General features: G+C 43.5%; 1 protein-coding gene and 1 long non-coding RNA gene across 3 annotated transcripts; one reads left to right on the plus strand and one right to left on the minus strand.

Annotated features, from left to right (window-relative positions):
• Positions 1 to 3,893: 3,893 nt before the first annotated feature.
• On the minus strand, positions 3,894 to 7,567 carry LOC110507453 (mRNA decay activator protein ZFP36L1). Of its 2 annotated transcripts, none has more exons than XM_021587457.3 (2): positions 7,395 to 7,567; positions 3,894 to 6,146 (listed from the first exon to the last, which is right to left on the minus strand). In XM_021587457.3, exon 2 carries the CDS (start codon positions 6,000 to 6,002, stop codon positions 5,019 to 5,021), a length of 984 nt encoding a protein of 327 aa, XP_021443132.1. In that variant the 5' UTR covers positions 6,003 to 6,146; positions 7,395 to 7,567; the 3' UTR covers positions 3,894 to 5,018. The 2 variants fall into 2 exon arrangements, with proteins under 2 accessions (XP_021443132.1, XP_021443131.1); XM_021587456.3 differs by having other exon boundaries at positions 7,248 to 7,512.
• LOC149971222 (uncharacterized) lies at positions 7,549 to 11,043 on the plus strand. Its single transcript, XR_016492634.1, has 2 exons — positions 7,549 to 7,786; positions 8,099 to 11,043. It is a non-coding gene; the product is annotated as an uncharacterized LOC149971222 (long non-coding RNA).
• Positions 11,044 to 19,453: the final 8,410 nt, after the last annotated feature.

The following is a 19,453-nucleotide window of genomic DNA, read 5'->3' on the forward strand; positions in this document are numbered from 1 at the left end:
GTTTCTGGTGTCCTTTGACAGCTCTTTGGTCTTGGCCATAGTGGAGTTTGGAGTGTGACTGTTGTGGACAAGTGTCTTTTATACTGATAACAAGTTCAAACAGGTTCCATTAATACAGGTAACGAGTGGAGGACAGAGGAGCCTCTTAAAGAAGAAGTTACAGGTCTTTGAGAGCCAGAAATCTTGCTTGTTTGTAGGTGATCAAATCCTTATTTTCCACCATAATTTGCAAATAAATTCATTAAAAATCCTACAATGCGATTTTCTGGATTTTTTTCCCTCATTTTGTCTGTCATAGTTGAAGTGTACCTATGATGAAAATTACAGGCCTCTCTCATCTTTTTAAGTGGGAGAACTTGCACAATTGGTGGCTGACTAAATACTTTTTTGCTCCACTGTATACAGGGGCGGACCCCAGCCGTGACATGTAAACGGGAGTAGATCTTTAAATCCTCACCTCGGATGTCGCAGAGTGATACCAATATATCAGAGTGATCCATATAGCTCACATAACCGTGATTACATACGTAACCTTAATTATTAGAGCAATAACAGAGAGAGTTCCAAGCCGCTATGTCAATAACAGCTAGTTTTCAGTTTTCCCTCTCCATGCAGACCTCTCCCAGACATTCCTATCAAAATTCTTGCTTGAGAAACTGCTCTTTGCTAAGAAGCTATTTTCTAACACTTTCATTGAAAACAATCACAGTAAGGTACTTAATTGATACCCAGAAATGATTTGATATTGAGTCTGAATTCAAAACCCTGCTGGGACCCCCATCTGACTCTCTCCAAAGACGTGTAATAAATTGCATTACTGCACTGGCATAGGTTTTTAAATGAACATCTGTGAATTTGTCAAACTTAAATAAACAAACACTGATTACCAAATTCAACGCATACTAAGAAGTAGTACAATTGACCAAAACCCAAACATTTCCTCTCTTAAATGGTCGCTCTCACACATATAGTGGACTTCAACAACACAACACATAATCTACACTGGTCATTCAGGTCAAAGCTCTCGCCTTCAGTGGTCTAAGGTGTAGTTTGTTTACCGGTTCAGCACTAATTAGGGTCCCAGGAGAAACACTGACCAAACTTTGGTACCTACCATGTTATATTATTTTCAAGGTGCAGAAAAAGGGCCAAACTTATTGACATTCAGCACACAAATGAACCTGGAAGCTGCCTCTGGTATTTTGTTGGGCAGCACCATCCTCTGTCAAGGCATTAAGGAAATAAAGAAATAACACAAAAGTCGACTCAGAAAAAGATGACTCTAACCTCGAGCCATGACTACAGTGTGTTGACTGATGGTCAAAAACAGCATTTCGCTGCAAAGCCTGTTTATCCCAATGGTCTATAAAACCAGGCCATTGCGATTGGCTGAGCCAGAGACGGAAGCGAGACATCCCTCTCCCACATTTTTTCTGTTTCATTGGAAGTCAATGAACTAAGTAGACCAGACCCAGCTGCTATCATGTCTATGGAAAAGCCAATCCCTTTGGTAGACAGGAATGGACCATTTTTTGCAATGGTAAACAGCCTGAGTAAACAATCTTCATTTATCCACCATCTTTGGCTGAGCTATGGCGATGACCTAGGCCACTTCCTGTTTTGTGAGCCTACAGTGGGAGCAGGAAGTGAAACCAAGGCGATGGGGTCCTGTGAACGCCAACTGGACAGGGCTCAGAGGACCGTCGACCACCGCCATACTGACCAATCATGTGATGAGAAGTGACAGGACAGGAAGTAGCAAAAAGACATATGGCTAAAGGTCAGAGGCCGGGTGTTGCTTTAATACCAGTCATGACAACGCTGTTTTACCCTTTCGTGAATTCCATTGGTGGAACGTATGTACAGTTATAAAGAGGAAGTGTGAGACTCGAGAGCACCTACAAAAGTGTTCTAAAAAAGTTTGTTGGGTTGTGAGTAATTTCAAAATGATATATTCTTTAAACATGCTTTACTAAAATAGTTCCATTTTAGATATTTAAATAATTTTGTAATGTGCCATAAACAGATCAAGAGCAAGCAGTAATACTATCCATTATGCAAAATATCCCCCAGAAATCAGAAACATACTATTGTGGACATGTAAAGTTCACTGAACCATGACCGGCAGTGTGCAAATTATCATATCTCAATTATATACACAACAGTAAGTGTATGCTTTGCATTGGTGACAGGTAAATGCTGACCCTTAGATGCAGTTGATTTTCTCCTGAAGGCCTAAGGCACAGCAGAATCTGTAGCAGTGCAGATTAGATTAAACATGCATTTACTGACCTCTGGTGGCGAACAACATTACTGCTATTTTATGTGCAAAAAAATAATTTAATTGAAAATAATTGGATCTGTCTCAAGTTTTAATGTCACTTGCACAAGTACAGTGAAATGCCTTTCTTTCAAGCTCCAGAACCAACAATGCAGTATTTCAATGTAGCTCAAAACATGAGTTTGAACAGAAACACGAGTTGGGTTACAACTGAGGGAACAGCCTTAGATAAACTTTTTGTGGAAATCGTTGTTCTGATCAAACATCAGTAAATAACAGCGTTTGTTTTTAGCGCCTCCGCGGCTTGTAAATATGCAGACCTTTCGGAGCATGTCAACATGCGCCGAGGACACTTTCTCAATGAAAACACAAAAAAAAGGTAGAAAGTAGGCATAAACTGAAAATAACTTTCCCCAACAAAATCACCAGCAGCATCCACAAGGAGTTCATGTTACACTAGGCCATTCAGGGTAAACCACTGGGAAACGTTCTGTAGTCGTTCATGTGTTTAGACCTCTTCCCCTCACCTCTATGGGATATAGTGCTGAGGCATGGACACACTCCCCTCCCTCCAAAATATATTCCTTTCTATCCAGGAGCATATGTTTGACCCGTGGTCCCCATGAATGCAGCCATCTGCTCCGTCCTCCAGATGATCCGTGGCTGTGTGAGAACGGCCCTGCCATTGTACGAACTCACTGGGCGCGATGTGGGAGAATCCCCCTCATCCCCACAACAGAGAACAGTCAGACATTTTTTTTAAAAACCCATTCCCGGCCACCCCTTCCCCAATGGCAGTCATCCCATTGTCGCACTGACAAGGAAATGAACTAGAAGTTTCTCATTACTGAACTGCTAACTGATGTGGGTTCCTTTTATTATGCGCCGATTATTTTTGGTTGCGTTGACTCTTTGGAAATGGAGGGCAACACAAAAGGGGGAGAAAACATATTGGACATAATTGAAAAGTCTCTTCTTTGTGAAAATGGGAGCAGAAGCAAAACTGTTCCTACAGCAACTCAACTATAGAGATGGTGTCACTATTGGCTACTATTAGCTTTTCGTCATCTTTAAAATAGCAGCCACGCAAACGATACAGCAGTTGTTTGAGCCAGGCGTCAGCTGTCATCTGAAGGAATTCAGCCTCATTGCTTTTCAGGGAGTAAGCAGAGGGGTGTAAAGATCAGGGACGAAACAAAAGTCATCTTATCTCCATATGAAATCTGAGCCGCTTGACTATCCCCCACCCTATGCGCACACAAACACTTCTGAATAACAGAAGGTATTCAACCTAAAAGAGTAGTCCCCTGTTACAGTAGCCTACAGATTTAGCTGTGGGTAGTGTTTTGTGGAGCAGCTTTATATTGAAACAACCGTTCCAAAGAAAGTTTTTGGGCTATAACCAGGTTAACGCGACAGGACACACGACCAAACCAAGAGTTACTCAAATGTGCCACTTCACAATTTGAAGAGGCATGTTCATTTTGTGAATACAGTCGATAATATTCTCAAACCCCCGATGGCATGGCAAATTCAGCACTGCATTTCGGACGCAAACATTACGTACAGAGTTCCCCCAAACACCTTGAAGACAGTGACAATACAATCATTGTAAGGGACTAAACATGTTTAATTTAAAAAAGGTACAAAAAAAAATTATACAAAACCCCAAAAGATCTATAAATACATAAAAATAAATTAAAACTTAATTTACTAAAAGACCCATTAACACTAAAACAAGCTTGAAACATTTGTCAAAAGGGCATTTAAATACAACGGAATGCAAAAAGAGCATCCACTCAGAACCAACTACCATTTGATCTCCAAAGCACTTTTAGAACACTACAATTGAATCTACTGAACCAGGTGCAGTTTAGGTCCAACTCAATAGAATCAGATTTCAACAGCAACCCAGTTTAATCATAGCACGTTTCCATTTATTTTTCTGCTAAAAGTCAGGGATTACATGCAGAGTCCACCACACAGGGGATACACACTGTACCCTTGGGTGAGTCTTCAGAACATCTACATACAACTTCAAAACATATTTACAGAGATCGCAGAAACAAGTGAGAAAACAATTATTCATTCTCACAAACCACCTTGCCAAGTAAAGTTAGGAAACCGATATAAGCTTTCATCTAAAAACAGAAAATAGGTCCCCCTGCAACAAGCAATGAAAATTGCAGTTTCCAAACTAAAGAAAAAGTTTATAGGCACTGAAGTCATTTAAAAAAACTAAACTGGATTTTTGGAAAAGGTACATTTAAGCCCAGTCAGAAGAACAGTGTATAATAAAGACCATTGCCAGTATACAAAATATCACAACATTAGTCACCCAACATTCATAGGGGGAAATCTTCTAGCCTGGCAGAAATGGATTTCTATCCTTGTCTTTGGCTTTAACCTTATAAGATGAATTCATTGCGCCTCAAACTGGCATTTACATGACTAGTAAGGTGGCAGGAAATTAGGACTTCCAGCACCAATCACACAATTTGATAAAATGGTCAGTGCAACGCAACTCCGGCACCTTGCCTTGTTGACTTCGAACTCAAATTGTACAGCTTAATTTTGCTTAAACTTAACTGAAGCACATTCGTTTGTCAAGCATCTGCCGTACAGTAACAGCATACTGCTGTAAGGTTCTATAAAAATAAAATAAAAATAAACAAGTCTTTCAATGGACAAGACAAGAGTCACACTGGTTGGGGAAGGTTTGAGGATATCATCATACCTAGAGGAAGAAGCTAGTGCCGCTGAAGCCCTCGTCAGGCACTGACAGCTGACTGAAGATAGGCAGCCGCCGACCAGACCCATCTGGACCAGAGGAGTCAGACCCACTGAGGCTGCTGGCTGAGCTGCCACACCCACCCTCGTGGTCTGACAGTGAGGTGTAGGAGAGGCTTCTGGCACCGAGAGCAGGGCCACAGGGGGGACTCTGGCTCTGCTGCAGGCCGCAGCCCTCTGATAAGGTACAGGGGGTCTGGGAGGGGGAAGGCACAGGGGACAGTCCACAGAGGGAACAGCCAGAGTCAGGAGAGGGGAGAAACTGAGACTGGAGATCACAGGCCGGCTCAAAGACACAGTCCACCTCGGAGAAGGCGTGGGAGAGTAGGTCGGTGATGTCAGCTGAGGTATGAGGGGAAACTGGAGGCACGAGGAGGAAGGGGTGGGAATGCTTCAGGGGCTGTGGAGGGGCAGAGGGGAAGCCTGAGAAGCTGAAGCTCTGCCTAAGCAGAGGGGGTCGTCTGGAGCGGGGGGCTTGGGGACCAGGGCCAGGTCTGGCAGGGCCCAGGTCGTCCTCGTTGTTATGAACAAAGTGGCAGCGGATGCCGTATGGACAGAAGCCGATGGTGTGGAAGGTGCGACAAGGCTCTGTCTTGTACTTGGGGTGTCTGTTGAGGTCACGCATCTCATCAAAGCCGTGGGCAAACTGGCACTTCCCCCCGTACTTACAGATGCCACTCTCAGCAAAGGTGCGGCACAGTTCAGTCTTATAGCGTGAAGAGGTGGGAGACCCAGAGACAGGGCCACCAGTAGGGGAGGCTGGGGGCTGTTTAGGTTCTGTAGAGGCCCAGCCTAGGGTGCACGTGCTGGAATCTAGGGTGCACGTGCTGGGATCCACCATGCTGACCGAGCGCTCAGCCCAGAATGACATCTTGTTCAATCTGGATGGAAGTGAGGCATCTGTGTTCTGCCCCCAGTGGCAGGAGGTCATGGTTGCACTTTCTGTGGAGTCTGTAGAGAGGGCAGAGCTAGATGCAGAGAGGGAACAGGGGGCCCGGGGCTTATTGTAACCAACAGGTCTCACTGGGAAAGTTGACTGCTTGGATGCATCCCGGAGGTCCAGGCTCAGAAGATGCTGGATAGAGACGGTAAAAAAAAAGAAGTTATACAGACATCTACATTTTCACAACATGTTCTGTTGCCTGAAGACTACAGTCATGTCAAGAACGCCATCTTATGTTACCTGGAGGACCCGCATCTACATAAAAAAAATAATTTAACAGCTAAACTTAACACATCAATAAACAGACGTTCTATAGGCCCATGTGCAAAGGCCTAACATGAGTAAGCTAAAGTTAGCAAGAGCGATACTTGGTATTTTGAAAGCAACGTTAACGGCATAGTTCAAATCAGTCGACCATCTACAATTAGGTGCTGTAAGATTTACTTTGTAAATGGACAATCGTTAAAGTGCAAGAAAGGCTAGACTGTCCAAGCAGTTCGGATTTGTTGTGGGTGATTTTAGCTAATGCAATTTTTGTTTTCATATTACCTCTAGTTAGTTGCTTGGATTCAGTTACTTTAGCAGAACAATGTCAATGTACTGTAAGCTAGCCAATACCTGTCGTTGACTTTTGAAGCGCGCCCTAAAACTCATTTAAAATGCACATGGATAACCAGCACTCCACAGTTGGTTTGTGCATTGAAAGCACCAATCTTATTTTGGAAACGATTGTGTAGTTGAAAAGAGTAATCGACGTAACTCACGTTAACCACCAATGTGGAGTCATTTCCAGTGATACTCCGAACAGTGCAACAAATTAAAAACGCACGTCAATGAATGAATGACAAGATGCTCCGCGTCACTGGCAGTTGCACGTATTTGTAAGTTAGTCGGGCGCACATTGTCAAATAAAAACATAGCTAGCTAACAAAACATGACACCACTAACAAAGATGTTCTCATCGATCTGTGCCACTAACCTATCTGGGGACTGAACCTGCATTGCAAATTCACTCACTGCCGGTATTCATTCGAAATAGACTTGTTGGCAAGTTTAAATAATTAGGTAGCTAGCAAAACTACACATTATTTGCATATACGGTAGTCTGCTACATTGTGCTAATCATCCGTTGATTGGTGCAACGCTAGCAACATCCAGACTTGCTGCCAGACACGAGTCATTGTTAGCTGGCTAGTTAGTTCGTTTTTAATGGTTAAAAAATAACCAAATTACCTTGCACATAACCTCTTCCAAATCAAGAAATTGATTAAGCGCGTATGATGGCATTTTCATGAGATGGGATTCCCTCTTGCACAAACGAGAAAGCCTGCTAACTCCAGTTAAGCAAACTTTTCAAAGTTTTCAGTGCGAAGTACAAACCTTCGCGCTGGTCCACGTGTGGTTTTAAGGCTTCACTGTATACCACAGCCACACCCCTGCACCAACTCTCATTCCCCTCTGTATGGCCCGCCTACCGCTCAACCTAGTAGTTCCGTGCATGTCAGTCAAGCAAAGCACGGAAGAGCGCTGATTTACCCGTCGCGGAGAGAAGCACGTCACATCACAACAACAAATCTTTTGACGCACACCGATTAATGGCCAATGTTGGACTGCATACCATTTCTCTCTTACAACCCAAAGCACAACTTGTTTTCATACATTTTAATTTTGAGTGATTATAATTTAGAAAGATGCTAATTATATGTTGTAGTTTAATGAAGACGGAAGCCACCAAGCACATATTGTTGGTCAAATTGGACAAGATGAGGAAGGTACTGCACGTTTCCATTCACACAAATATGAATGTGCAGATGATAGGATGCAATAACAATGTAGCAATTCAAACTAATGTCAGTGCACTGTAATGAGTAACAGTACCTCATGTAAAATATCAGCATTCTGCATACCATCCAAACACACATGGAACAAGAAGTTGTGTCCATAACATGCTCATTCAATGCATGGCCACATTGGCCAGTAAGCTAATGCTATGGTCACAAACCTTCTCACTTGTGGCGTCTAGCCCACATGATTAACTTATGGAAATCTCATAACACACATGAAGATATAGTTTCCTCCTCAAGGCTCACCAAATTGAAACGTCAAACCCATGTCCATAAGGAGGAGGATCTTGAAGTACCTTGATGTCACGATCGCGGGGGAGTTATGTCCTGGTCAGATGAAAGAGACCAGGGACCAGGGGATCTAGACCAGGCCGAGCCCACCAGCAGCAGCAGCCACTGGGTTGTGGCCCAACTCACAGTCACCCAGGAGCTCAAAAAGACAGAGACGACAGACCTCCTGGAGAAAGGCCTTTGATTTCAGAGGTGGAAGGTGTTGAATGTTTTCACCCCTAGGCTAGAGATCCAGACATTAAAGCCAATGCTGCCTGGAGCTGACGGAGGGCAGGCAGGGGTGACGTGGTCACACGTTGGGTGCAGCCAGCATTGGGAACTTTGGTTTAGAGATAGCACAGTCAGGGATGGCAGACTAAAATCCTACCAGAATTAGCGTGAGTGGAGATGGTGAAGGGGAAGTTTGTTAGACAGATCGTATGTGATCCTGTTCTCAGTAGGTCAAACATAATTTTAGAGAAACTGTTGCTGGATACTATCAATTGCAGTTTTATCCCATTCTCTCTATCTCACTTATTATTATCATTATTATATATTTTTTAACCTTTATTTAACTAGGCAAGTCAGTTAAGAACAAATTCTTATTTACAATGACGGCCTACCCCTGCCAAACCCGGGCAGTGCAAGGCCAATTATGCGCTGCCCTATGGGACTCCCAATCACGACCGGATGGGATACAGCCTGGATTCGAACCAGGGACTGTAATGACACCTCTTGCACTAAGATGCAGTGCCTTAGTCTGCTGCGTCAGTGACGACTTGTTGTTTCTCATTATAGTCCCCTTTTGCTATATTGAGCATTGCACTAACAAGGCTCTCTCCCTTGTTGGGGGAACTGAGTTAATACCGATAAGGAGGAAGGGGGGTGGACAGAGGGTTAAGTAAGGCCAAGGGGGCTTTTGGAGACACAAGGGCACTTGTGAACAAGCTGACTTAGGTCTTATGTCCATGCACTTAAGGTCTTTCAGTAACATAACTTGAACTCATGACAATGCAGAAAGAAAGGTTTTGTTTTGGTTATGGCCAGAGCTCAATGGTTTGTGCCCTCTAGAAACAGCAGCACATTTTAATCAATGATCCTCTATATGAGATGAGGGAAACTATAGCAGCTCCAAACAGGCTCTATCCATCCCCCAGTATCAATTCTAAAAGTAACTTGAAAGACACAACAAAAATAACATTTTCGCAACAATTAAGAAATTACAGGCCATTACTATAATTGAATGTAACGCATTCAAGTATAATGTCTTATTTCGTCCATTATCCATTATCAAAATCTATTGTGATGTGCCATGGCAAGACGAAGAAGAACGCCTGTTTTAAAATTCTGGAGCCACATGCAAAGAATAGGAAATTGAATACAATTGTGATTCTGCAATATTTTAACGGTTCAAATATCAAGTTGTTTGGTTTCCATTGAAAGAGGACAGAAAAAACAGTGTGCTAGCTGACCAGTGTGCTAGCTGTAGAATAGATTATGTGGACCACGACAAATGCAAACACCTCACAGCCCAGAACTCCAAACCTGTTGGTCTAAAGACCATTAGAGTATGTGTGTAGAGCATTAGGGGCTTCTACGTTTAACGCAATGTTGTCCAAAAGCAGGGGGAGTGGCTGAGTTTTGTGTGGCTAGGAAGAGAAGGGATGGAGAAGAGGTGGAGGTGCGTTCTTGTCCCCTTTAGCTCAGCTTGGTTAATAGGGCTTTAGTGCATAATGTGTTTCTGGGCTAACAATGCCTTCCTCCCCCGTTGACGAGGTGAAGGGGAGTGGTTTGAATGGAAGGAACTGGGGGAGGGATATTGGGGGTGAGGGGTGATTGTTTAGGGAGGAGAGGGCTAAACAACAGTGTCAGGAGGCACTGAGGAGCCCTACCGCAAACGTATTCCCCACCACCTTCATCACTCATGCCAGCATTGCACCACAGATCAACACGTGTGTGTGTGTGTGTGTGTGTGTGTGTGTGTGTTGTGTGTGTTGTGTGCTTGCTTGCGTGCGTGTGGGATGTGAGATGCTAAAACTTTAGCTGTGGTTACTATTACACAACGTGCAGTCAGACAGCAACCGAAGAACCATGGGAAGGTAAAACCTCAACTGAAGGGCATTGAAAAAAACGACTCGGGTAGCAAGGGAAATTACTTAAAGGGGCTAAATGCCACAGGTGGTTTGAATAAATTGCCTCACTGAGTATGGGCATTTTGGCATAATGCTATTCACACTGTTGAGGGAGGTCCAATAATGGGACACCATTAGGGACTATGACAGAAAATCCCTGCCCCCAGCATCAGGACTAAAAACAAAGACTGACTTGACAGGATCACAATCCTTCGGTGTTACATGAAAAGGCTGCTTCACACACTTCTCAGTTAGACATTGTCATGCTAATGTAATTTGTGCAATAGCAAAGCGTGGGGAATGTAACGCCAAACCCAGTGTTTTTATTTTATTAAAGTATAGACTCATATTTCAAGTGTAATACCCACCAATATACAGTACATTATTAATCTACTTTAAAAACACTTTCCACAGTTGCGATACAAAATGGCCAGGTTTATTTGTCTTTATTAACCAGGTAGTTTGGGTCTGTCATGCCCTGACCTTAGAGATCCTTTTTATGTCTCTATTTGGTTTGGTCAGGGTGTGATTTGGGGTGGGTATTCTATGTTCTATTATTTGTATTTCTATGTTTTGGCCGGGTAGGGTTCTCAATCAGGGACAGCTGTCTATCGTTGTCTCTGATTGAGAACCATACTTAGGTAGCCCTTTTCCCCCACCTGTCTTTGTGGGAAGTTGACTTTGTTTATGGCACATAGCCTTAGGCGGCACGGTTTGTGTTGTCGTGTTTATTGTTTTCGTCTGCCTCTTTTTCTAATAAAGAGAACATGTACACTCACCACGCTGCACCTTGGTCCTCTTCATTCAACGGCCGTGACAGGGTCATGGATGCTGATTGGCTGAATGCCCGTGGTATATCAGACATTATAAACTGGGTGGTTCGAGCCCTGGATGCTGATTGGCTGAAATCTGTGGTATTCCACAGGTATGATAATCTATTTTTACTGCTCTAATTACGTTGGTAACCAGTTTATAATAGTAATAAGGCACCTCGGGGGTTTGTGGTATATGGCCAATATACCATGGCTAAGGGCTGTATCCAGGCAGTCTGTGATGCGTCGTGCCTAAGAGCAGCCCTTAGCCGTGGTATATTGACTATATACCACACCCCTTCCGGCCTTATTGCTTAAGTATATTTCTGGAAATATTGAGTATTCTGTTCCAATTAGGTTGAACATGACAGTCCTTCAGTCAGTTCTATACTCTGGCAGCTCTATCTAGTGCGTCCCTAGGCCCTTCGGTGTGTTTCCTTCATATTGGTCTGTGAGGCCTAATTCAAGTCGTAGTCCTACTTCATTGCTAATGAGACAAACAACAGTCAGGGCCTGGAATCAGAGGCGTACCACCTATAGCCTACTCTTTCAGGCTAGCTCCCATGATCTTCCGCTCAGGGCTATTTGTATACAGCCTGCCCTGCCCTGTGAGCGGGTTGTCCCGTTTGTTTGTCCTCGCCACAGTAAATCTGTTTTGATTTCATTTACAGGTGATGAAGTGCACACCCGTGTTATTACGTGTCGCACACTGAGGTCCACTGTTCTACATCATGCATCTGAACTCAGATAGCCAAAGCAGTAGTTGAAATACTGTATCACAATGCTGTGAGTGAACAGTGGTATGTGTTCCTATGTCGGATTAGGTGAAAATGCTGTAAGTGGCTATGCCAGAGGTTTGATGATGACCAACAGTAGTGTACTATTTTATGGATTCTAATGTTAGTGCTGTGTCTAAAGACCTCTATTTTTCTGTAAGAGAGTAGGGTTAGATCTGAGGATAGAGTTAACTGCCAGAGAGATCCTGAGGGGATGCCAGGACCAGGTGATACACCTCCACTTAAGACAAGCCAAAACAATTTCTCTTCCTGAGGGGAGAGGTATTCACTCTGTCAGGGCAGAATGACAGGTAAGCCCTCCCCACCACAACCTCTCTTGCCAAGGTGTTGGTGTGTGCGTGTTTATGTAAGTGTCTGTGTTTGTGAGCATGAGAGTGTGTGACACAGAACAGGCTGAGGGGATATGGGGGGGTAGTTTACTCAGCCACAGTCCTGGAGCAGAGAGGAGTCTGGTTACCCCTACACAAACAAATGGCTTGACCAACAGATCAGGTCTCCAGAGAACCACAACCATATACAAGCTAATGAACAATTGGCAATACTCCAAGGTTTGTCTAGGGGTTATGGATGAGTTATCTAGAATGACTCAGGTTTGTTGTTAGAGGATGTGCCATCTAGTGCACGCAGTGAGATAAAGCACATGGGAGGATGGAGAAAGATTGATTTCTGGTGGTCCTTCTCACTGGAATTCTGTGGCCAGATGTAATTGCAAAACCACATGAGGCATTTGTGGAGTTTTTGAAAGAGCATTAGGGTATGGCAGGTCATGAGTTTGAGGGCTCCAAATGGCTTCTATTTGACAACCCAATCCAAGTGGTCAGCTTGGTTGTTAAAGGCCTAGTAGAGCGACAGGACCAGAAAGGGCATGAAACACTTTCCCACGATGCATTGGAACAAACACACAATCTGCAGTATTGTGGCAAAATGAATAAATGTCTAATAGAGTATAATTTCAGAGCATTTAGAGCAACATTTTAGTCAAGTGACGCTTTTTAGGTCACTGAAAATCATTTTGACACAATACTGACCTCTTCAGTTCTGTGGACATTTTCGGTTACTCGTGTGAGGAGGCAGTATCTCATTTTAGCCTTGGCTTTATGTTGATATACACCATCTGTAACAACCTGTCTCCAAACCCCTTACTCATGGGAGAATGGAGTTAGAGAGGGGGAAAACCTTTTCTTTTTATCTTTGGATATGAGAGGGGAGAGGGTGCTTTTTTTTTCATTTCTCAGAGGGCCTGTTTTCTATTTTTCGGAGCTGGCCCCACAGGAAGGCCCTTGTGTTCCACACGCGGTCCACTCTGTCCCGCTCCCCGCCGAGGGCCCTATCTTACATCACATCAGGCAGATACGCTTTCAAAGCCTGCCCCTGCTGGCCCCCTTTATGGCCATTCTTTAATGGCCATTCAAAAGCATGGAAATGTGGGTGCATAAAGGGAGATGAGAGGAAGGGGTGTAGGGAGGGAAAACAGGAAAAAACACGGCATGCTGTACAAAACCCCATAGAATGGAATGCAGCTCGAGAGTTCTGCACAGCTATGCCGGTGAGGGGTTTTCTGAAGGCCCGGGAGATATTTGGACGCTGCTGAACATCTGCTCGCAGTGAACAAGCCCCCTCCCCCTCCCCCTCTCTTTCAGTCTCCTGTTCCTTTCACCACGGCCATCCAATCATAATAAACTTTAGGGCTTGCTCTAATTAGGGCTGGCCTGCCGCCTGAGGAGCGACTGACTGTGCATGCCTGAGCACAGTGATTGTGATTATCCTTCATGTGAACAAAGAGCCCACCACCACTGCTCTGTAGAGGGGGCTCTTCTTTTAAAGGAAATAATCCAACTACAGCAGCATGCTGAGGGCCATGCTCAATGAGGGAAATAAATTATATAGAATTGTAAAGAAATGGTATTGACCAAAAGTTGTTAATGACTCAATGTACAGGTAACTGTCAAAATAAAGGAAACACTTAAGTAAACGAGGTCTACAAAGTACATTGAAAGCAGGTACTTCCACACAGGTGTGGTTCCTGAGTTAATTAGGGAAAGGGGGTACCTAGTACCTAGTCAGTTGCACAACTGAAATGCATTCAACTGAAATGTGTCTTCCGCATTTAACCCAACCCCTCTGAATTAGAGAGATTAAATTAACATCCCATCATGCTTAGAGTCATGCATAAAAATGCCACCAGGGCTAGAAGAAGAAATATCAGTGACTTTGAAAGAGGTCTCAAAGTAGCATAGTGAAATTAAAGGGTGCGGGTGTGTGTCTCAGTCACCAGATCTCAACCCAATTGAACAGCATTTTCCCCCATCATCAACAAAACCTCAAATTATGTAATTTCTCCAATAGAGTTCCAGACACTTGTAGAATGTACAGTGCATTGCCAAAGTGGATTTATTTGGATTGCATATAATGGACATAAACAAAAAAGTTCAAATTGGTGAAGTGAAATTAACAAAATAACTTATTTAATAAATAAATACAAATGGAAAAGTGGTGCGTGCATACTCTATGTATTCACCCCCTTTGCTATGAAGCCCTTAAATAAGATCTGGTGCAACCAATTACCTTCATAAGTCACATAATTAGTTAGATTGCACACAGGTGGACATTATTTAAGTATCACATGATCTGTCACATGATCTCAGTATATATATATATACACTTGTTCTGAAAGGCCCCAGAGACTGCAACACCACTAAGCAAGCGGCACCATGATGAACAAGGAGCGCTTCAAACAAGTCAGGGACAAAGTTGTGGAGAAGTACAGATCAGGGTTGGGTTATAAAAAATATCTGAAACTTTGTACATCCCACGGAGCACCATTACATCCATTATTAAAAAATGTGAAGAATATGGCACCACAACAACCCTGCCAAGAGAGGGACGCCCACCAAAACTCATGGACCAGCCAAGGAGGGCGTTAATCAGAGACGCAACAAAGAGACCAAAGATACCCCAATCTCTGATGTGGAGCTTTGCAGCTTTTTCTGGGTTATCTGTCCATAGGACCACTTTAAGACGTACACTCCACAGAGCTGGCCTTTAAGGAAGAGAAATAAGAAGCAAACATGTTTGGTGTTTGCCAAAAGGCATGTGGGAGACTCCTCAAACATTTGGAAGAAGGTACACTGGTCAGATGAGCCTAAAATTGAGCTTTTTGACCATCAAGGAAAATGCTATGTCTGGGACAAACCCAACACCTCTCATCACCCCGAGAACATTATCCCCACAGTGAGGCATGGTGGTGGCAGCATCATGCTGTGGGGATGTTTTTCATCTGCAGGGACTGGGAAACTGGTCAGATTTGGAGGAATGATGGATGGCGCTAAATACAGGGAAATTCTTGAGGGGAAACCTGTTTCAGTCTTCCAGAGATTTGAGACTGGGGCTAAGGTTTACCTTCCAGCAGGACAATGACCCTAAGCATACTGCTAAAGCAACACTCGAGTGGTGTAAGGGGAAACATTTAAATGTCTTGGAATGGCCTTGTCAAAGCCCAGACCTCAATCCAATTGAGAATCTGTGGTATGACTTTTAAAGATTGCTGTACACCAGCGGAACCCATCCAACTTGATGGAGCTGGAACAGTTTTGCCCTGAAGAATGGGCAAAAAATCCCAGTGGCTAGATGTGCCAAGCTTATAGAGACATACCCCAAGATACTTGCAGCTGTAATAACTGCAAAACGTGGCTCTACAATGTATTGACTTTGGGGGGGGGGGGGGGGGGTGAATAGTTATGCACGCTTAAGTTCTGATTTTTTGTCTTATTTCTTGTTTGTCTCACACCAAAAAAACATTTTGCATCCCAAAAGCGGTAGGCATGTTGTCTAAATCAAATTATACAACCCCCCCCCAAAAAAATCTATTTGAATTCCAAGTTGTAAGGCACTAAAATAGGAAAAATGCCAAGGGGGGTGAGTGATTTCGCAAGCCACTGTATGCTTGTAAAACCTGTTCTGGAGGCCTATTAAGCTGCCAAAGCCCTATTAATACGCTTTATGTTGGTGTTTCCTTTATTTTGGCAGTTACCTGTATTCACTGCTGAAGGAAATGGGGTCGTATTGAATGAAATGCCTTTTTGCTTCCTGTATATTTCTCCCGCTGTGAAGGTAAAAGTAGCTTGTCAGGCGTCTTGGATTTGACCTCTCTTTTTTTGGGGTAACCAAATTAATACTGATAAGACGGGATACTCGGATTTCTTACGATTAACATTTTTTACACTTTCCATTGTGATAAGTTATTAGTTGAGGCCTGAAATAGAGTACTATTACCGTCAGTCAACCAGAAAGAATGCATGAGGTTATACCGATGGGATGTTTTTTATTAATTTTTTTATTTAACCTTTATTTAACTAGGCATGTATGAGGTATAGATATGCAAATGTATCATAAATGGCTGTGACACAACTTTTGTGCGTTTCCTATCCCCCATCGCTCCCAATTGTAAAGCTTTTCAAAACTTCCTCTTGGTGCTTGGTATTTTTTGCAATACAATGTCTGTCCACAGGGGAGCAAAATGGCTGGTTCAGAGTGGAAATGGATGGCAGAGAATATATGACATATGAGATGATCTTATCAGAGATCCCTGTTATCAGCACAATCACATGGGGGCTGGGGGAGGAATCAGATGTCATACTGCCATGAGAGAACACAGACTATTCTTTCATGAAGACGTTTGACCATTTATTAGAGTAATTAGTGAGAGAGGAAGAGAGAGACAGACAGAGAGCGAGAGAGTTATATTTCTTTATCTGCATCTAAGACTGATGGAAATTCCTTGTAGTAGTCTGCATGACTTTCACGCAATAGCAATAAAAAATAAAAAAAAAGATAAACAAAATGTATAGCTGAGGGTATGCTTAGAAAAGGAGACAAACCCCATCCCCCACAATCCGGTGTTTTTCTGCCCCCAGCACTACCCAGGTCACCATTTGAACAACTCCAAAATCTTAAACAGGCCCACACCTCACCCTCTCTTTAGGCTCTGTTGTTTATTCCTCCTTAAGGCCACTTGACAAATCATCTGGTTACTGGGCTGATTTGTGGATCCTGAGGGTATAGAAAGAGAGGCGGATAGGGAGGGGGTGGTGGTAGAGGGGGGAGGTGTGCGCTCCACCCAAACCTCCAGCCGCCCCCCTGGCAGAGGTAAGGCAGATGGGCTCTGGGTCAGAAAATGTGGAGATGATTAGCCCTCAACAGGCCGCTAGCTGACTAACCATTCCCTAGCTTCCAGGTTTCTGCCAAGCCTTCATGTAAATCATGTGGTTATATGGTCTCTCAGCCATATGTCGGTTTGGTTGCTTTGTTGGCCTTCTGTTGTTCAGAGTGTTGTTTGGTTCTGTATTTCCTCACTGTTAAGGCCAAGCAAGGCCGACCCTATGGGAAAATTATTTTTCCATCAACCGCATGTTGGTGAGCATGGTGATATGTTTAATTTCCCAATGTGAAGTGTTGCTACTTAAGGGTCGGAATATTATTTTTGCAAAGGAAACTCAATAGTTATTCAAGCTTTTCAAACTTTCTATTAACACTAAAACAGGTGATGTTAAACCTCAATTACTCCTAATGACAAATACAGATCGTAATTGGGTCACATATTTTCTATGGAAAGCCACTGCCATTTTTTAATCAGTGTGGCCAGAAGACAAAAAGCCCACTCGGGTCATGGTAATAATCTTTCTCCTTGCTCACCCTACACTAGAAAAACAGCTAGCCTCTATCCATCTGTGTCCCATTAGAGCTATCAAAATACACACAGGCTTAATTTAGCCCAGTGCAGAGGCCTTGACACCCATCGGGCATGCCCAGCAGGTACCGCACAGGGGCCAGAGGTGACGACCTCACCTTTGCCCCCTGACATGGCCTCCCCCCCCCCCCCCAAACCCCCCCCCCCCCCTGCCATTCCGTTCCTCATAACAGCAATCCTGTTGATTCAATTAAACACGAAGAACGCTGTGGCGCTCCCGCACAAAGGGGGCAAAGGTACAAGGCCAGTCAGGGAGAGGGATGGAAGGCAACAGGCATCCATTAGAGCCAAAGACAGGCAAACAAATGCCTTGTAACCAGGGAGAGGCCACATGGGTAGAGGTGGGAGGGGTGGAGGAGGTACAGGGGATGGACAAAGAGGTCATTATTTTTGGGGTAGCCCATTGGATCTCAGCAGCGATGACATAGGGTCAGCTGTGAAGGACTCGGTGGGGTCGACTGGCCACGAATGCACGGATTACCACTGACACGACATTTCATTAGGTAAACATTGAAGGATAAGCAAGAGTAACTCTTCCATGGGTTTAGTGGATGTGGCTTTCTATTGAGGACTGTGTCAGTTCTGAGAAGAGAAAAGACAGGGACAGGGTGTCTGTTGTGCTGCTCTGCGAATAAAACACAAACTACAATATTGAAGCAAATGCAAATGCATACAGTATACATATGTGTGATCACTTTTTATTAGGCTGAGATATTAAAACAGGACATCTTTTGGTGTTTATACACAAATAGGTATTCTTTTGATTTAAATCAAACAGTTGCTTTTAAGGTAGAGCAAGCCCACACACCTGCATTTCTGTCATGATGACCTGGTTTGAAGGTGAGAAGGCAGAACCACCCAATCTCTCCTTTTTATTCTGTCTGTCTAAGGGTTTGATCCCGAGAGCAGCCTGTAACCCCATAGCCTTTCCTGACTATGGGGGGAGGACCTGTCGCAGTGAACCATGGTGGCTATGGCCTTTGGAAAATCTATATAGTGTAGGTCAAAGCTGGCAAGTTAGGCAACAAATAGTATGAGAACTTACCAAGACAGCATAGCATGTTTACAAACTGCACACATACTGAGGCCCGACAGTATATTGTACATTCCGTTACACTAACAGTACTTCAAATAAAAAATGTTTAAAAAAAAAAAATCACATGCGCAGAATAAAACAAGGTTAGACTTGACCATGAAATGCTTACTTACGAGCCCTTTCCCAACAATGCAGTTAAAAGGTAACAAAATGAACAAATTGATTCAAAGCAAATAGTAACACAGCAAAATAACACAGTGAAATAACAATAACGAGCCTATCTACAGGCTATATACAAGGAGTACCGGTACCGAGTCAGTGTACTGCGGTGCGAGGTAGTTGGGGTGATTTGATTGAGGTAATAAGCACATTGTAGGTTTGGTTTGGTGATTGACTGAAGTACTATGACCATGCAGGCTGGGGATGAGAAGCAGAAAGTCCGGTTAGATGTTTAATTACTTTCAACCACTAAGAGCTTGAACAAATGTTATATCAAGTAATGTAGGTATAGTAAATGGATTTGGTTCCAGGATTTAGAACATTGGATGGGTGATGTAGACAGTGTTTAATGAATAGTTAAGGACATAGCCTCCCAGAGCCAGTAATTTCAAACTGCAAGTCGCCCTTGTAATGATTTGAGACGTTCCTCTCCAACAGCACAGCATAAATGGGCATTTTAATGAAATACCAGTTGGACACAGCTTTCTTAGCCAGTGGCATTTGGGGCATTGTCTTCTTGATGGACAGAAATCATGGCGATAATGTCAGATTTGCCCAAACAATCCATCGAGTTAGCCCTGAG

The sequence above is a fragment of the Oncorhynchus mykiss genome, chromosome 27 (assembly GCF_057628025.1).
Source record: "Oncorhynchus mykiss isolate SJ-2025 chromosome 27, ASM5762802v1, whole genome shotgun sequence".
In the NCBI taxonomy this organism is placed as follows: Eukaryota; Metazoa; Chordata; class Actinopteri; order Salmoniformes; family Salmonidae; genus Oncorhynchus; species Oncorhynchus mykiss.